Source organism: Leishmania panamensis (assembly GCF_000755165.1).
Source record: "Leishmania panamensis strain MHOM/PA/94/PSC-1 chromosome 7 sequence".
Lineage (NCBI taxonomy): Eukaryota > Euglenozoa > Kinetoplastea > Trypanosomatida > Trypanosomatidae > Leishmania > Leishmania panamensis.
In genome coordinates, this window is record NC_025886.1 from 372603 (window position 1) to 384294 (window position 11692).

Consider the following 11692-nt stretch of genomic DNA (forward strand, 5'->3'; position numbering starts at 1 on the left):
ACGGCAGTGGCGTTGGGGCACCTATGACTGTGGTGGAAGGCTATTTGGTCTCCTTGTCCATTTCCCTCATTTTTTCTTCATCTCCGTGCAAGAGAGAAGGGAAGGGAAGGGAAGGGGGTGGGAGGCGTACCTGCGACTGCCTTTCTTTCCTCCCCCCACACAAGCAGACAGACACGACGTACGTTCGTGCCATGTCTCCCCTGTCTCTCTCTTTTATATCGCCTCCTCTCATCTTTCCAACTTTTCCCCCTACCCTCCTCCTCCTCCTCTTTTTCTTTTTTTTTTTCGCACCCGTGCGCACATATTTCTCTCCCCTGCTTCCAACAACGTATACGCACACACGTCTCCGCGGTGGTGGCGAGGAGTCGCTTTATTGTGCTTCCTTTTCACGTACGTGTTGTATTGGGCAGCCAGATTTCCCTTTCCCCACTCCTCCTCACCCTCACCCACGTACAACTTTTCTTGTCTACCCATTCATCGTTGTTCATCCCCCTCTTCCTCGTTTGCGCCCCCCCCCGCCCCGCGGTGAGGCGCACAGTGTCGTTGTCAGCGTTCCCGTGCGTCAGGAGTCAACGAGTCCCCCTCCCCCTTTTCCACACACACACAGGCACACACTTACGTTCGTCCAGCTCAAACACATCGAAAGCGAAACGCAAGAGAGCGAGGCGGTACGGCTGGTTGGCAGGCTTAGTAACAGCCCAACTGGACCCACGGCACATCTCACTCGTGTCCATACCGTACCCTCCGTATCTCTCGCTTGCTCCTTTATTCATTTGTTTCTGCATTTCGGGTTGGCTGTAGGGGACGACGAAGAGCACGACGCGTTGTTGGTTGTTGCTGCGTCAGAGGCGAAGAGGCACACGAAAAACGTTGGTCATTGCCATCCAGCCGCCTCATCATTGACGCTGTCCGTGCAACCTTCTTCCGTGTCTTTTTGTCATTTCCACCCGTGCACGTCTCTCACGTGCGCGCGTGCGTGTGTCAGACGTGCGCTTCTTTGTGAAGTTGTCGGCCCCTTCATTCTTTTCCCGCCTTTCTTCCTTCTCCTAGTGACTCGTTAAGCTACAATAGACCCCCCCACCCTACGCCCTCCGTCCGGCGCACACTCATTTTTTTCTCTCGTTTCATCAGCCGCGACGTCGAAGACACAGACGCTACTTTACGCCCACAAGACCACTTGCAGGGCAATACCACTGCACAACAGAGAGTCAGACAGGAGACGCGTTTGGCTACGAAAGAGACATACTGAGGGACCATACGCGCCGACACAATAGACGCACACACACACCTCTCTTCCCGCGTGTGTAGACATAGAAGAAACATCAAGGAAAACGCACGTGCAGGTATCGGTGTCTCTCTCTTTCTCATTGTTCCCGCTCCTCGTCTCTTTTTGCTGTCCGACTCCCTTTTCTCTCCCGGCTGTTTCGATTTTGCCCCCCCCCCTTCCCCCAACGCGCACACGTGCAGGCCTCTCTCCCCTCTGACTTTTCTCACTGAAAACCTGGAACGGAGTTACCTGCACACCAACGCTGTTTTATTCTTTCTCTTCACTCACCCCGCCCCGCCCCCCTCCCTCCCTCCCCTTCTGTTTTGTTGTCGGTGTGTGAGTGTGCGTTTCCTCCTTTATATGTATATCGATTGATTTCCTTACCCCCCCTCCCTCCCCCCTCTCTCTCTCTGTCCAGTCCTTTTCGAACAGTAGAGCTTCATTTCAAGATAGACCACCCCCAAGCGACTCGAGCCGAACCATCTGAGTGAGCTCCACAAGACTGCCCCTCCCCCCTTCCTTCCCTCTTTTCTCTCGCTTTCAGTCACTAGGCGAGGAAGAGAGGGCCCGAAAAGAACACAGTTATATACATATAAATATATAAATATATTTTTTTATGTTCCTACTCTGACTCGAAACGAAGTCTATTGAAGGTGAACACGCACCCACATCCTTTACCCCCCCTCCCCTCCTCCCCCTCAACCTTCCCCCTGTGAGCATCACATGTGCGTTGTGTTGTTTTGCCTTGGCGTCACCATCTCTCTTTCAAAGTATTCATCGTCTCCCACCGTTGCGTGTGTCGCTGCCACTCATAGAAACGTCCAGCCTCCCCTCTACATTTTTTTCCTCCTTTCCCATTTCAGATATATATTTTTCCCGGCTTGCATTCGCCTCGGGGCGCAGCAGCAGCAGCAACACACACACACACGCAGTGCACTTAGGTGCGCCTGCGTCTGCATCTGCGTCTCAGTTTTCGTGTGTGTGTGTGTGCGAGCGGATTGTCACCCATCACCGCTCTCTTTTCTTCTCTCCTCTCGTTTCATCCGTTTGTTGTGCTGATTTTTCCTCGTCTTCTCTCTTGACCTCATTTCTGTTGTTCTCTCGTTTCATTATTTGCCTGGCAATCGCTGATTTGGCTCTCGTGGTCTCTTCCTTCCCCCCATCTCTCTCTCTCTCTCGCAACCTGTGAAGAGCGAGCAGTCGCAATAGTGATTTCAACTGGCGCACCCATACGCATAGCGGGCACGTGGCCATTCCTCCCCCTTCTCTTTGGCACGGCACGACCAAGGCGTAAGCCGGCTCGCAAGCAACAGGCCGCAAAGAAGAACGACGGAGGTTATCGGGCGAAGCGGTGAGGTAAGCACGCATCTTCGGGGCCAGCTGATATAGCTCACCTTAACGGAAAGCACACACACACACTGCCGCGCGTGCAAGCATCAATCATGGCGCCATTGCATACACTTCGCGCCGCAGCGCTCTTTTGTGTCCTCCTGATCACCGGCGTGGCGTGCATTGGCGTTACCGGCATCGATGCCAACTCCGATGTGATAGTGCAGACGACGCCGGCGCAGCCGCTGCTGGATGTTGTCTTCCTTGCCACCACCTCGCTAGACCCTGACAGGACGCTGTATATCTCTTCCACCAGCAACTGCGGCAGTCGGATCTCGCCAATCTGCACGCAGGGTCACACCCAAGTCGGCGTAAACTACAACAGCTCAACCTGCATCTTCAACGTCACGTCCGCCTCTCTCGGCTTGAATGCGGCGACGACGTCGTTGATTCCCGCACTGCACTGGTGTAGCAGCGCCACCGGCTCCACCTTCTTCGCGACGTTGCACATGAACGTGGTGCGAATGACACCCGCCTATGCCTATTATAGTACGGTGACGACCTTTACCTTCAACCTGGCGACCCCCGTTGGCACCACGGTGGGTCTGTACACGGAGAGCAGCTGTTTTAAACTGTTGGGTGGGCTGTCATTGACAACGCTGGAGAGTTCGCGCGAGCTGACGGCGGACATCGGCCCCCGCACGGTCACGTACGTCTGTGCGTCCATTCCAACCGTCTTCAACAGCGTCACCGTCATGGCAGTGCGCTCAGTTGTGTACGGCGTGTCTCCGTACGACATCTACACTACCCAGGGCATTCGCCACCGTAACGTCGCCATCAGCTCCTCCACTTCGTTTCACTACATGTCGCTCTCCACCGACCCGCAGTGCTTGACGCTGGCGCAGCCATATCAGCAGACGGGGACGGGCGAGGCCTTGCTGGCCGTCAAGGTACCACGCGGCTCGTACTACTTCTGTGGTGTCATCATCCGCGGCCTCGAGGGGGTTGGAGTGTTTGTGCCGGCTCGTAGCACATTCGAGGTTCTGGAATACGGCCTTCAGCCGCACACCATGTACGCCGAGCACGCCACGCCGATGTCCTTCTCACTGGACGCTGTGGCTGGGCAGAGCGAGCTGCAGGGGGCCCTCTTCACGACTGCCGATTGCGGCGTGGCGAGCGGTACGCCGGTCACAAGCTGGAGCACATCGATGACGTGGACGGTTGAGTTGCCAGGCACGTACTACGCCTGTGTGCGCACACGTGGCAGCACCCTAGCCGCCGAAGTGGGCTACGTAAATGAGGTCGTGATCTCTAACATCCCTGCCGTCTCTCTCGCTCGCCAACCGGCCATCATGGGTCTCGGCGAGCTGGCCACGGTGACGCGCAGCGCCATCGATGACGTCCCCGCAGCTGTGGTGACGGTCGGGCTGTCGGCTAGCTCGAGCTGCACTACTCTCTTTGCTGGGGGCAACACAACGGAGATGGGCAGCACGGCCCCCTTTTATGTGCCTGAGAGCTCACCGAGTACTATCTACTATTGCGTGTCGAACCGGCTCACCACAGACGCGAGCGGCGGTAACAGCAGTGAGTCCACCGTGGCGGTCTACTACCCGCTTGGACTGCTAGAGCTGCGCACCTACGGCCTTTCCTACCCTCCCCTACGCACCAATACAACGATGGAGGTGGGTCTGGACACCGACGTTACGTTTGATGACAACACCTCCATATGCCTGACGCCTGCTCTTCTCCCCAGCAGCAGCAATGACGACACTAGCAGCAGCCTCATCGAGGATGACACTTGCGACGCCGCGATCGCCGCCAGCAACGATCGTGCCATAACATTTCATCTCTCGAGCCTCACTTTCCAACTCTCCCCCGTGTCCTTCTCAGTGGCGGGCAGCTGGCTTCTTTGCGTTCGGGAGCCTCGCGTGATGGGTAGCGCGTACATGCGGCTACGCACGCTGCGCGTGTACGGCAACGCTACTGTGACCCCGGGCGGCGTTATCCGAGGCATTCCAGCACGGCTTGACGTAGCTGCAATTCCACCATCAACGGCAGTGAGCTTGACGACGGACAGTGACTGCTCGGCCGGTATGCCGGTGGTAACCACGACGCAGTCGAGCTTGATTGGCACGGCCTCCCTACTCTTCACATACCCCACCATCGGCAACCTCCTTCTCTGCGTTGGCTACCGAGGGGAGCACATGTCACAGGGCACGGCAGCGCAGCTGATGGTGGCTGGTACTGTGGCGAGCACGGATGTCCGTGTCGTGCCATCTCTGGCCGTCGATTCAGTACTGACGCAGCTGACTTTTTCCGCGCCAGGCGCGTCGTTGCTGAGGGGCCACACCGCGCTGCTGGTGCCACCAAACGCTGACGGCAGGAGCCCGACTACCTGTCCTACATCCGCCACTGCTGAGCACATTCAGCTCCCCATATCCGTGCCTCCTTCCAGTACGGCCGGCGAAATCGCCGTTGCCTCCTTCACCCCTGCCAGCAGCACGGTGGGCACCGCGTACCTTGTGTGTGTTGGCCAGGCCGGCGCATTTGTTCCAACTGGGGCCCTGACCGTCGCCACCGCGCCAACGGTGACGGCTGATCCGTCGCCGCTCGCCTTTGGGCTCCCAGCATACGTGTTTTTCAGCAGTGCGATCATGTCCCTCTCCCAGGCAGACACATTCACCGTTATTAAAGTCACCGACAGCTGCACTTCGGACCTGAGCGTCGCCACTGTATTGGCCACGGGGAGCATCATCCCTTCCACAGGGGCTGCACAACCGTTTATAGTGCCGTCTCTCTCTAGCGCAGTAACTTCGGTGCGACTGTGCGTGGCGCAGAGGAGCCAGCTCGTCGACAAGACACTCGGCTACGCAGATGCAGGCGCCATAGCACTGATCACTTTCACGTCCGTCACCAGGTATGCGCAGCGGCAGCGACCGAATATCCTGGTAGGCACACCGCTCCTCAGCACCGCAACACTCTACCTGACCAGCTGCACCAGCGTGGGGTGTGCGGCTAGCAACGCCGACGCCGCATGCTCTTCCGCCAATGCGACGAAGTACACCACCTCCAGCGACTCACTACTCACGGCTCCAGTAGGCACATACTTTCTGTGCCAACGCGCGACGTTGGGTACGGTGACGTCGGTGGTGGGCTCGAACACGACGGTGGAGGTGGTGGAGCCGTTCGGCATGACCCTCTCCGTAGACCCCTCTGACATTCGCGCGTACGTGCCGTTCGCTGTGACGATGTCTGGCGGCCCTGGCGGTGCGTCGGCGGGACGCGCAGACTATCGCCTCACCGTACAGCCGGCGTCTGTCCCGTGCGCCGAGAGCGCCGCGGAGTCGCAGAGCTTTGTGGTGGGTGGCGGCACGACGGAGCTCACCATCACGGACATCGCGCCGGTGCAGAGGATCCACTTCTGCGTCCGACCGTCGCCTGTCGACGCCTTCGAGGTGCTGACTGGTACGCTGCGGCACTACATGGCGCCTGCCGCGGTGGTCGGCGACCGTGCGACGACGCTGACGTCCGGCGGCGTGACGGGTGGCGCCACGGCGGTGCTGTCGCGCACGGCGGACTGCCTCGGGGGCGTTGCTGGCGGCGGCGTCACGCCGATCGTGGACGGGAGGGCGACGTTCACTGTCGCGTCGTGCGGCGCGAACGCGGCGCTGACGTCGCTGTACTACTGCGAGGCTGCTGACGGCGGCGCGTACGCGTCCCGCGGGGCCGTGGGGCTGCTGCGCGCGAGCGGGTGCGACGGTGGCGCCGGCGCGAGCATTGCGGCGGTGGACGCGGCGCCCGGCGCTGCGATCGGCGGCTTCGGGATCGACGCCGCGTACCTGGCGAGGCCGCGGCTGTCTGCGTCGCCCGACTGCGGGGTGCTGCTGGACGCTGCGGTTGCGAGCGTTGGGTACGCGCCCGGGGCTGGCGAGCGCGCCGCGTTCCACGTGTGCGCGGTGCTCGTGGGCGACGCGAGCGTGACGTTCACGACTGCGCAGCCGACGCTGCACGTTGCGAACTGGGCTGTGTCGCCGACTGCCGCTGTGAGCCGGTACAACGCGACGCTTGGCGTTGCTGGCGCCGGCGCGGTGCGCGTGGACTACGCGACGCCGTCGAGCGAGACGTTCTTCAGCACTGCGCGCGACTGCAGCGTGCGGACGGCGAGTGCCGCGGGGCTGAGCGGCGCGTCGAAGACCGCGGCGTACCGCACGACTGGGGTGCGGGGGCTGGTGTACGTGTGCACTGTTGCGCCGCTGAGCGGGGAGACGCTGGCGGTGGCGCAGTTCCTGTCGGTGACGCCGCCGGCTGTGCGGCGCGTATCGCCCGCTGTTGTGCGCGGCGCCGAGTACAGCGCGACGCTGGTGGTGGACGGTGCGCCGCCGCTGTACTCGATGGTGCCTGGCGCGGACAGCGGGTACGCGCACAGCGGCTACTACACGAGCGCGAGCCGCGAGGTGTACCTGTCTGGCGACGCGTGCGCGAGTGTGCTTGCGGGGACGAGCGCGGCGACGGTGACGCCGAGCGGCAGCGTGTCGTTTGCGACGGCGGGGATTGCGGCGAGCGTGAGGACCGTGTCGCTGTGCGCGGTGACTGCTGGCGGGCCGGCGGTGGTGCTGGCGGGCGTGGTCGTTGCGCCTGGCCGGGTGCACCCGACGACGCTGGTGTCTGGGGCGCTGGGTGCGCCGGTCTTCATACCGAGCCTGAGGGGCGTGACCGTCCAGCTGAGCGCGTCTGCGAGCGGGTGCGGGTCTGCTGCCGGGATGCCGAGCTTCACGACGGACGTGGAGGGCTACGGCACGGTGGACCTTGTGGGGGGCGACGGCGGCGCGCTTGCGCCGGGCACGTACACGCTGTGCTACGACGGCGCGCTGCGTGGTGGCGGCGGTGCTGCTGCGACGGCGCTGGAGTCGGTGGTGCTTGTGCGGGCCTCGTACTTCGACGTGCGCGGGACGACGTTCGTTGTGGGCGTGGCGGGCCGGATGCTGCTGCAGCAGGACCTGACGGCTGCGGCGCTTGTGCCCGGGTTCAGCACTGTGCGCAGCTGCACGTCTGTGTCGAGCGAGCACGGGACGTGGGCTGCTGTGACGAGCACGTCTGTGTCGGTGACTGCGACGAGCGAGTACCGTGCTGGGCTGTACCTGTGCGCGCGTGCGCCGGTGAACGGGACGCTTGTCGCGGTGCCCGGGGCGTGGGCTGGGCAGCGGAGCGTGCGGTTCGCTGCGTCTGCGATACAGCTGCCGTCTGCTGGGTGGGACGCGTGCACGACGTACACGCTGGACCGGTGCTACCCGCCGGGCGCGAGCGCGAGCAGTGCGACGTCGGTGCTTGCTGTTGTGCGCGGGGACTGCTGCGGCGCGTCGCGCACGAGTGCGGTTGTTGGGGAGGCGAGCATGGCGAGCGGGACGTGCGAGCTGACGCTGGACTACGACAAGGTGTCCGCGTACCCCGCGGGGTCGACGTACCACGTGTGCGTGTGGGACAGCGCGGACGACACCGTGTGCACGACTGTGAGCGAGGCGCTGGTGAGCACGAACTGCACGCGTGGTGGCGGCGCTGGCCGTGGGCTGAGCCGTGGTACACTGATTGCTGTTATTGCCGTGTGCACAGTGGTGGGTTTAGCCTTTTTGTGTGTGTTGTTGTGGGTGACGTGGTTTTGCTGCTGCCATCAGCCGTTGGCCGCTGCTGAGTGGAAGGCTGGGAAGGGTCAGCAGCTCGTGGGCTTCCCAGAAATCGGTGACGGCGACGATGTTGTGGGCTACATTGTGAGTCGCCGTCACCCGCTGATGTACTACCCGTCTTCAAGCGCCCGTTTGGGACGTTCGGTGAGCGCGTCGCTCGGCTACGCTTCCCTCAGTGGATCCGGCGAAGGTGGTGTGGTGGAGGAAAGGGAGGATGAGGGCCGCGATCAGGTTGCGCTTCAGGAGGCGCGAGCGCGCTACAACGTACGACTGTCCTTTGCTGAGGGGCTGCAGCTGCTCGAGCTGACAGAAAAGAACGCTGCTGCGGACGCTGCTGGCATGAACACGACGTGCGCCAGCTGGGACCTATGTCTGCACGGCGTCGCACAGGCGGAGCGCAGGGCCGTGGAGAGCATCCTGACCGAGGACGGGCCGACGATGCTAGAAGCGGATCTCCCAGCAGAGGGTGCGGGCCCGCGCTACGCCGGCCCTAACGACCTCGAGGACGCCGCCTTCGAGGTACCTGAAGAGCGCGAAATTGACTTGACTGCAGATGCGAATATGTCGATGGAGACGGACCCCGTCACGGGCGAGCGCCACAAAGTGCGCAGCCTGTCCATCGAAAGCGCGCCGCGGCGCTGCCTCTCACCACCGGAGAGCTGCATGGAAAACGACGACTTGGAGGTGCAGGGGGAGGAGATAGATGGGTGCACCGTCGTCGTGCTGAGTGAGCCGGTGCCGCCGCGGCAGGACCGCGACGACGAGGAGCCGCCACGACGACTTGCTGTGCGGCGCTTTATAAATCCGACGTCGTCTCAGTCACACTGTGGTGTTTCGGTGCCCCTTAGCGGCAGCGGCAGCTACCGACGTAGCCCTACCGGCACAGGACGCGACGACCGAAAGGAGCAGCCACACCACGACCCACTTTCATTGGCGGCGGCGACGCCACAGGTGCGGGCAGCATCTAAGGACCTCCCAAACTACATCCTGTCGCTGCCGGATGGAGAGAACAATAGCTCAGCAGACCTACGAACGAACACCGCGCACGGAGTCGATGACACCGCCACTGCCGAGTCCTCCATCTTCCCTCGTTCCCCGATTGCCCATGCTGAGGCGAATGACATATCGGAGGAGGCGCTGCCTATGGGCGTTGTACGTTTCTCGTCTCCTGGGGCCATCACTGGCAATGTCGACAGCGATGAAAGCGAAGATGACCTGCTTAGCTTCACGACGACGCAGCGCTTCTACGACGAGAAGCGCTTCTTGCTGGAGCAGGAGGACGGCCGGCGTCAGCGTCTGTGCAACTGGGAGGGGGAGGAGCTGGCACAACTGGCACAGGATGAGCTGAATGGCTACATGGCGCTCTCCTCGTCTGCCGCGGTTGGCGGTGGTATTGTCAACGCATCCTCTGATCACTCGAAGAACAACGATACCGAGTACCATGCTGGCGGTGGCACGGGGAAGTATCGCCACGGCAAGGGTACAGCAGAGGATGAGTGGGTGTGCCACCCCCCCCGTGCGCCAGCGAGGCTGCCGGCTCTGCCCCCGGCACCGCGCCCTCAAACATTGCAGAGCGACTATACTCCCGCGTAGTTCCCATCGGCAACCCGGATGCCAGTTAGATAAGAAGAGGTACACACCCCAGTATAGGTGTGTACCCCTGTCCGTGTCCGTGTCTCTGTCGGTGTGCAGGCGAATGTGCCCACTTCATCTTTGAGTCATCATTTTCTGGCTGACCGTCTCTTTCAATTTCCCTGCCTTTCACATCCCCCTCATTCATCCGTCTTGGGTAGGCCCGCCACGCCTCTCCCCTCCCCTCCCCCTTCATCCCCTCACCCCCCCCCTTTGAGGCGAGTGCGTTTTCACTGCGGCCACTTGAAGGGCAGCAGCTGTCGATGAGCAGACACGCCTCTCTCTTTCTCTTTCTCTCCCCTATGTACTGCTCCTCTTCCCTCCCCTCCCTCGTCGTAGTGCCTGCCACCCTCATCGCGCCCCCCTTCTCTCCCCCTCATTCGTCCCCTCGCTGCTGTGGTGCAGCGGCAGGGCAGACTCACTCGCTCGTTTGCCCCGCCCCCCCTCCTCCCCCCACTATTTCTTTAGGCTTCTCTGTCGCTCTTGCCCTTTCCTGCTCTGTCTGTGCGGTGGTTGGCGGGTGCGCGCGCCTACGTGGCTGTTCGTCATCCCACGCGTGCTTCTGTCGGGCCTCACTGATGAGTTCTGCACTTGTGTCTCTTTTCTAGCGCAAGGCTCTTTGTTGACTGTTCTCTTTCACCCTTCTCTTCTCACGCGCACTGCCCTCCTCCCTCCCGCCGACTCCCCCTCTGCCTATGGCACCAAACACGATGGGCTTTGCTTCCTACCTCGGTTTGTTTCATCTCTCTTTCTGACTCTCTTCTCGGTCGCATAGATGCACAGCCCTACACATACACGCAGACGCTCAGATACGCAATCACCTCTCACCGTTCATGGTGTCCTCGTGATTTCAGTCTTCCCTTCTCTTTTCCTACATTTTCATTTTTTTTTTTACTTTCCCAATGTGCCACCGCGCTCGCAAGCCCAGAGATGCACCCGTTTGCATGAGAAGGACAGAGGGCGTGCGTTCCTTTCTTTTTTTTGGGCTCTTTTGCTTGCGCCTTTGTGCGCTCTGTCAGAGCAGCAGTGAGTGTGGTGTGTGCTTGGGTGACTGTCGGGGACACCCACCAACCTCTCTATTAGGAGTGTTCCTCTTTCCTCCACCCTCTCTCGCACGTTCTCTTTTTATTCACTTCCTGCGCACACGTCTGCACGCTGGTGCGCGGGCGCATGCGCATTGGATAGGGAAACGAGAGGAGGACGAAGTGCAGGAACGCTAACCGCCGCCGTATGCCTCCTCCTTTCTTTCTTCCTCCTTTCGTTTTCATGCCTCGGCGAATATGTGCACCATCGTTTACTCACTCAGCCACACCAGACAACGACACGCACACACACATATGCCCAAGCGCAGTGGGGCACCCACTGTACGATGGTGCATGCGGATGATGTGTGTACAGACGCCCGTGTGTGTCTGCCTGGTCTCTTGTTTGCAGGTGTTGTCTCTGTGTGCATTACTCTCCCTCTCTCTGTGCGTGTGTTGTTTTGCGAGATTCTGCCTCTGCGCGCTTGCTTCCTCCATTTTCAAGTTCGCTGTGTACCCCCCCCCCCTCCCCCCCACACACACACGCACAAGCACGACTTTTCCTCCAGCGCCTGTCTTCACTCGATCATCTCCGACTCCCCTCCATGCACCCTTCGCCTTCTCTTTCCCATCTTCGTTTCTCTTGCATTTTCCCCTCACTTCCCTTCCCTTGCACTCCGCCCTCCTCCCGTGATTCATGAACACGTGCACACACACACACACACACACACACACACACACACACACACACACACACACACACGT

At 61.0% G+C, this 11692-nt stretch overlaps 1 protein-coding gene across 1 annotated transcript; it reads left to right on the forward strand.

Moving 5' to 3' along the window:
- Window positions 1–2709: 2709 nt before the first annotated feature.
- On the forward strand, window positions 2710–9867 carry LPMP_070900 (hypothetical protein; the record flags this gene model as incomplete). The annotated part of the gene is made up of 1 exon (XM_010705795.1): window positions 2710–9867. The coding sequence occupies one exon, from the start codon at window positions 2710–2712 to the stop codon at window positions 9865–9867; it is 7158 nt and encodes a 2385-aa protein (XP_010704097.1).
- Between the last annotated feature and the right edge of the window lie 1825 nt (window positions 9868–11692).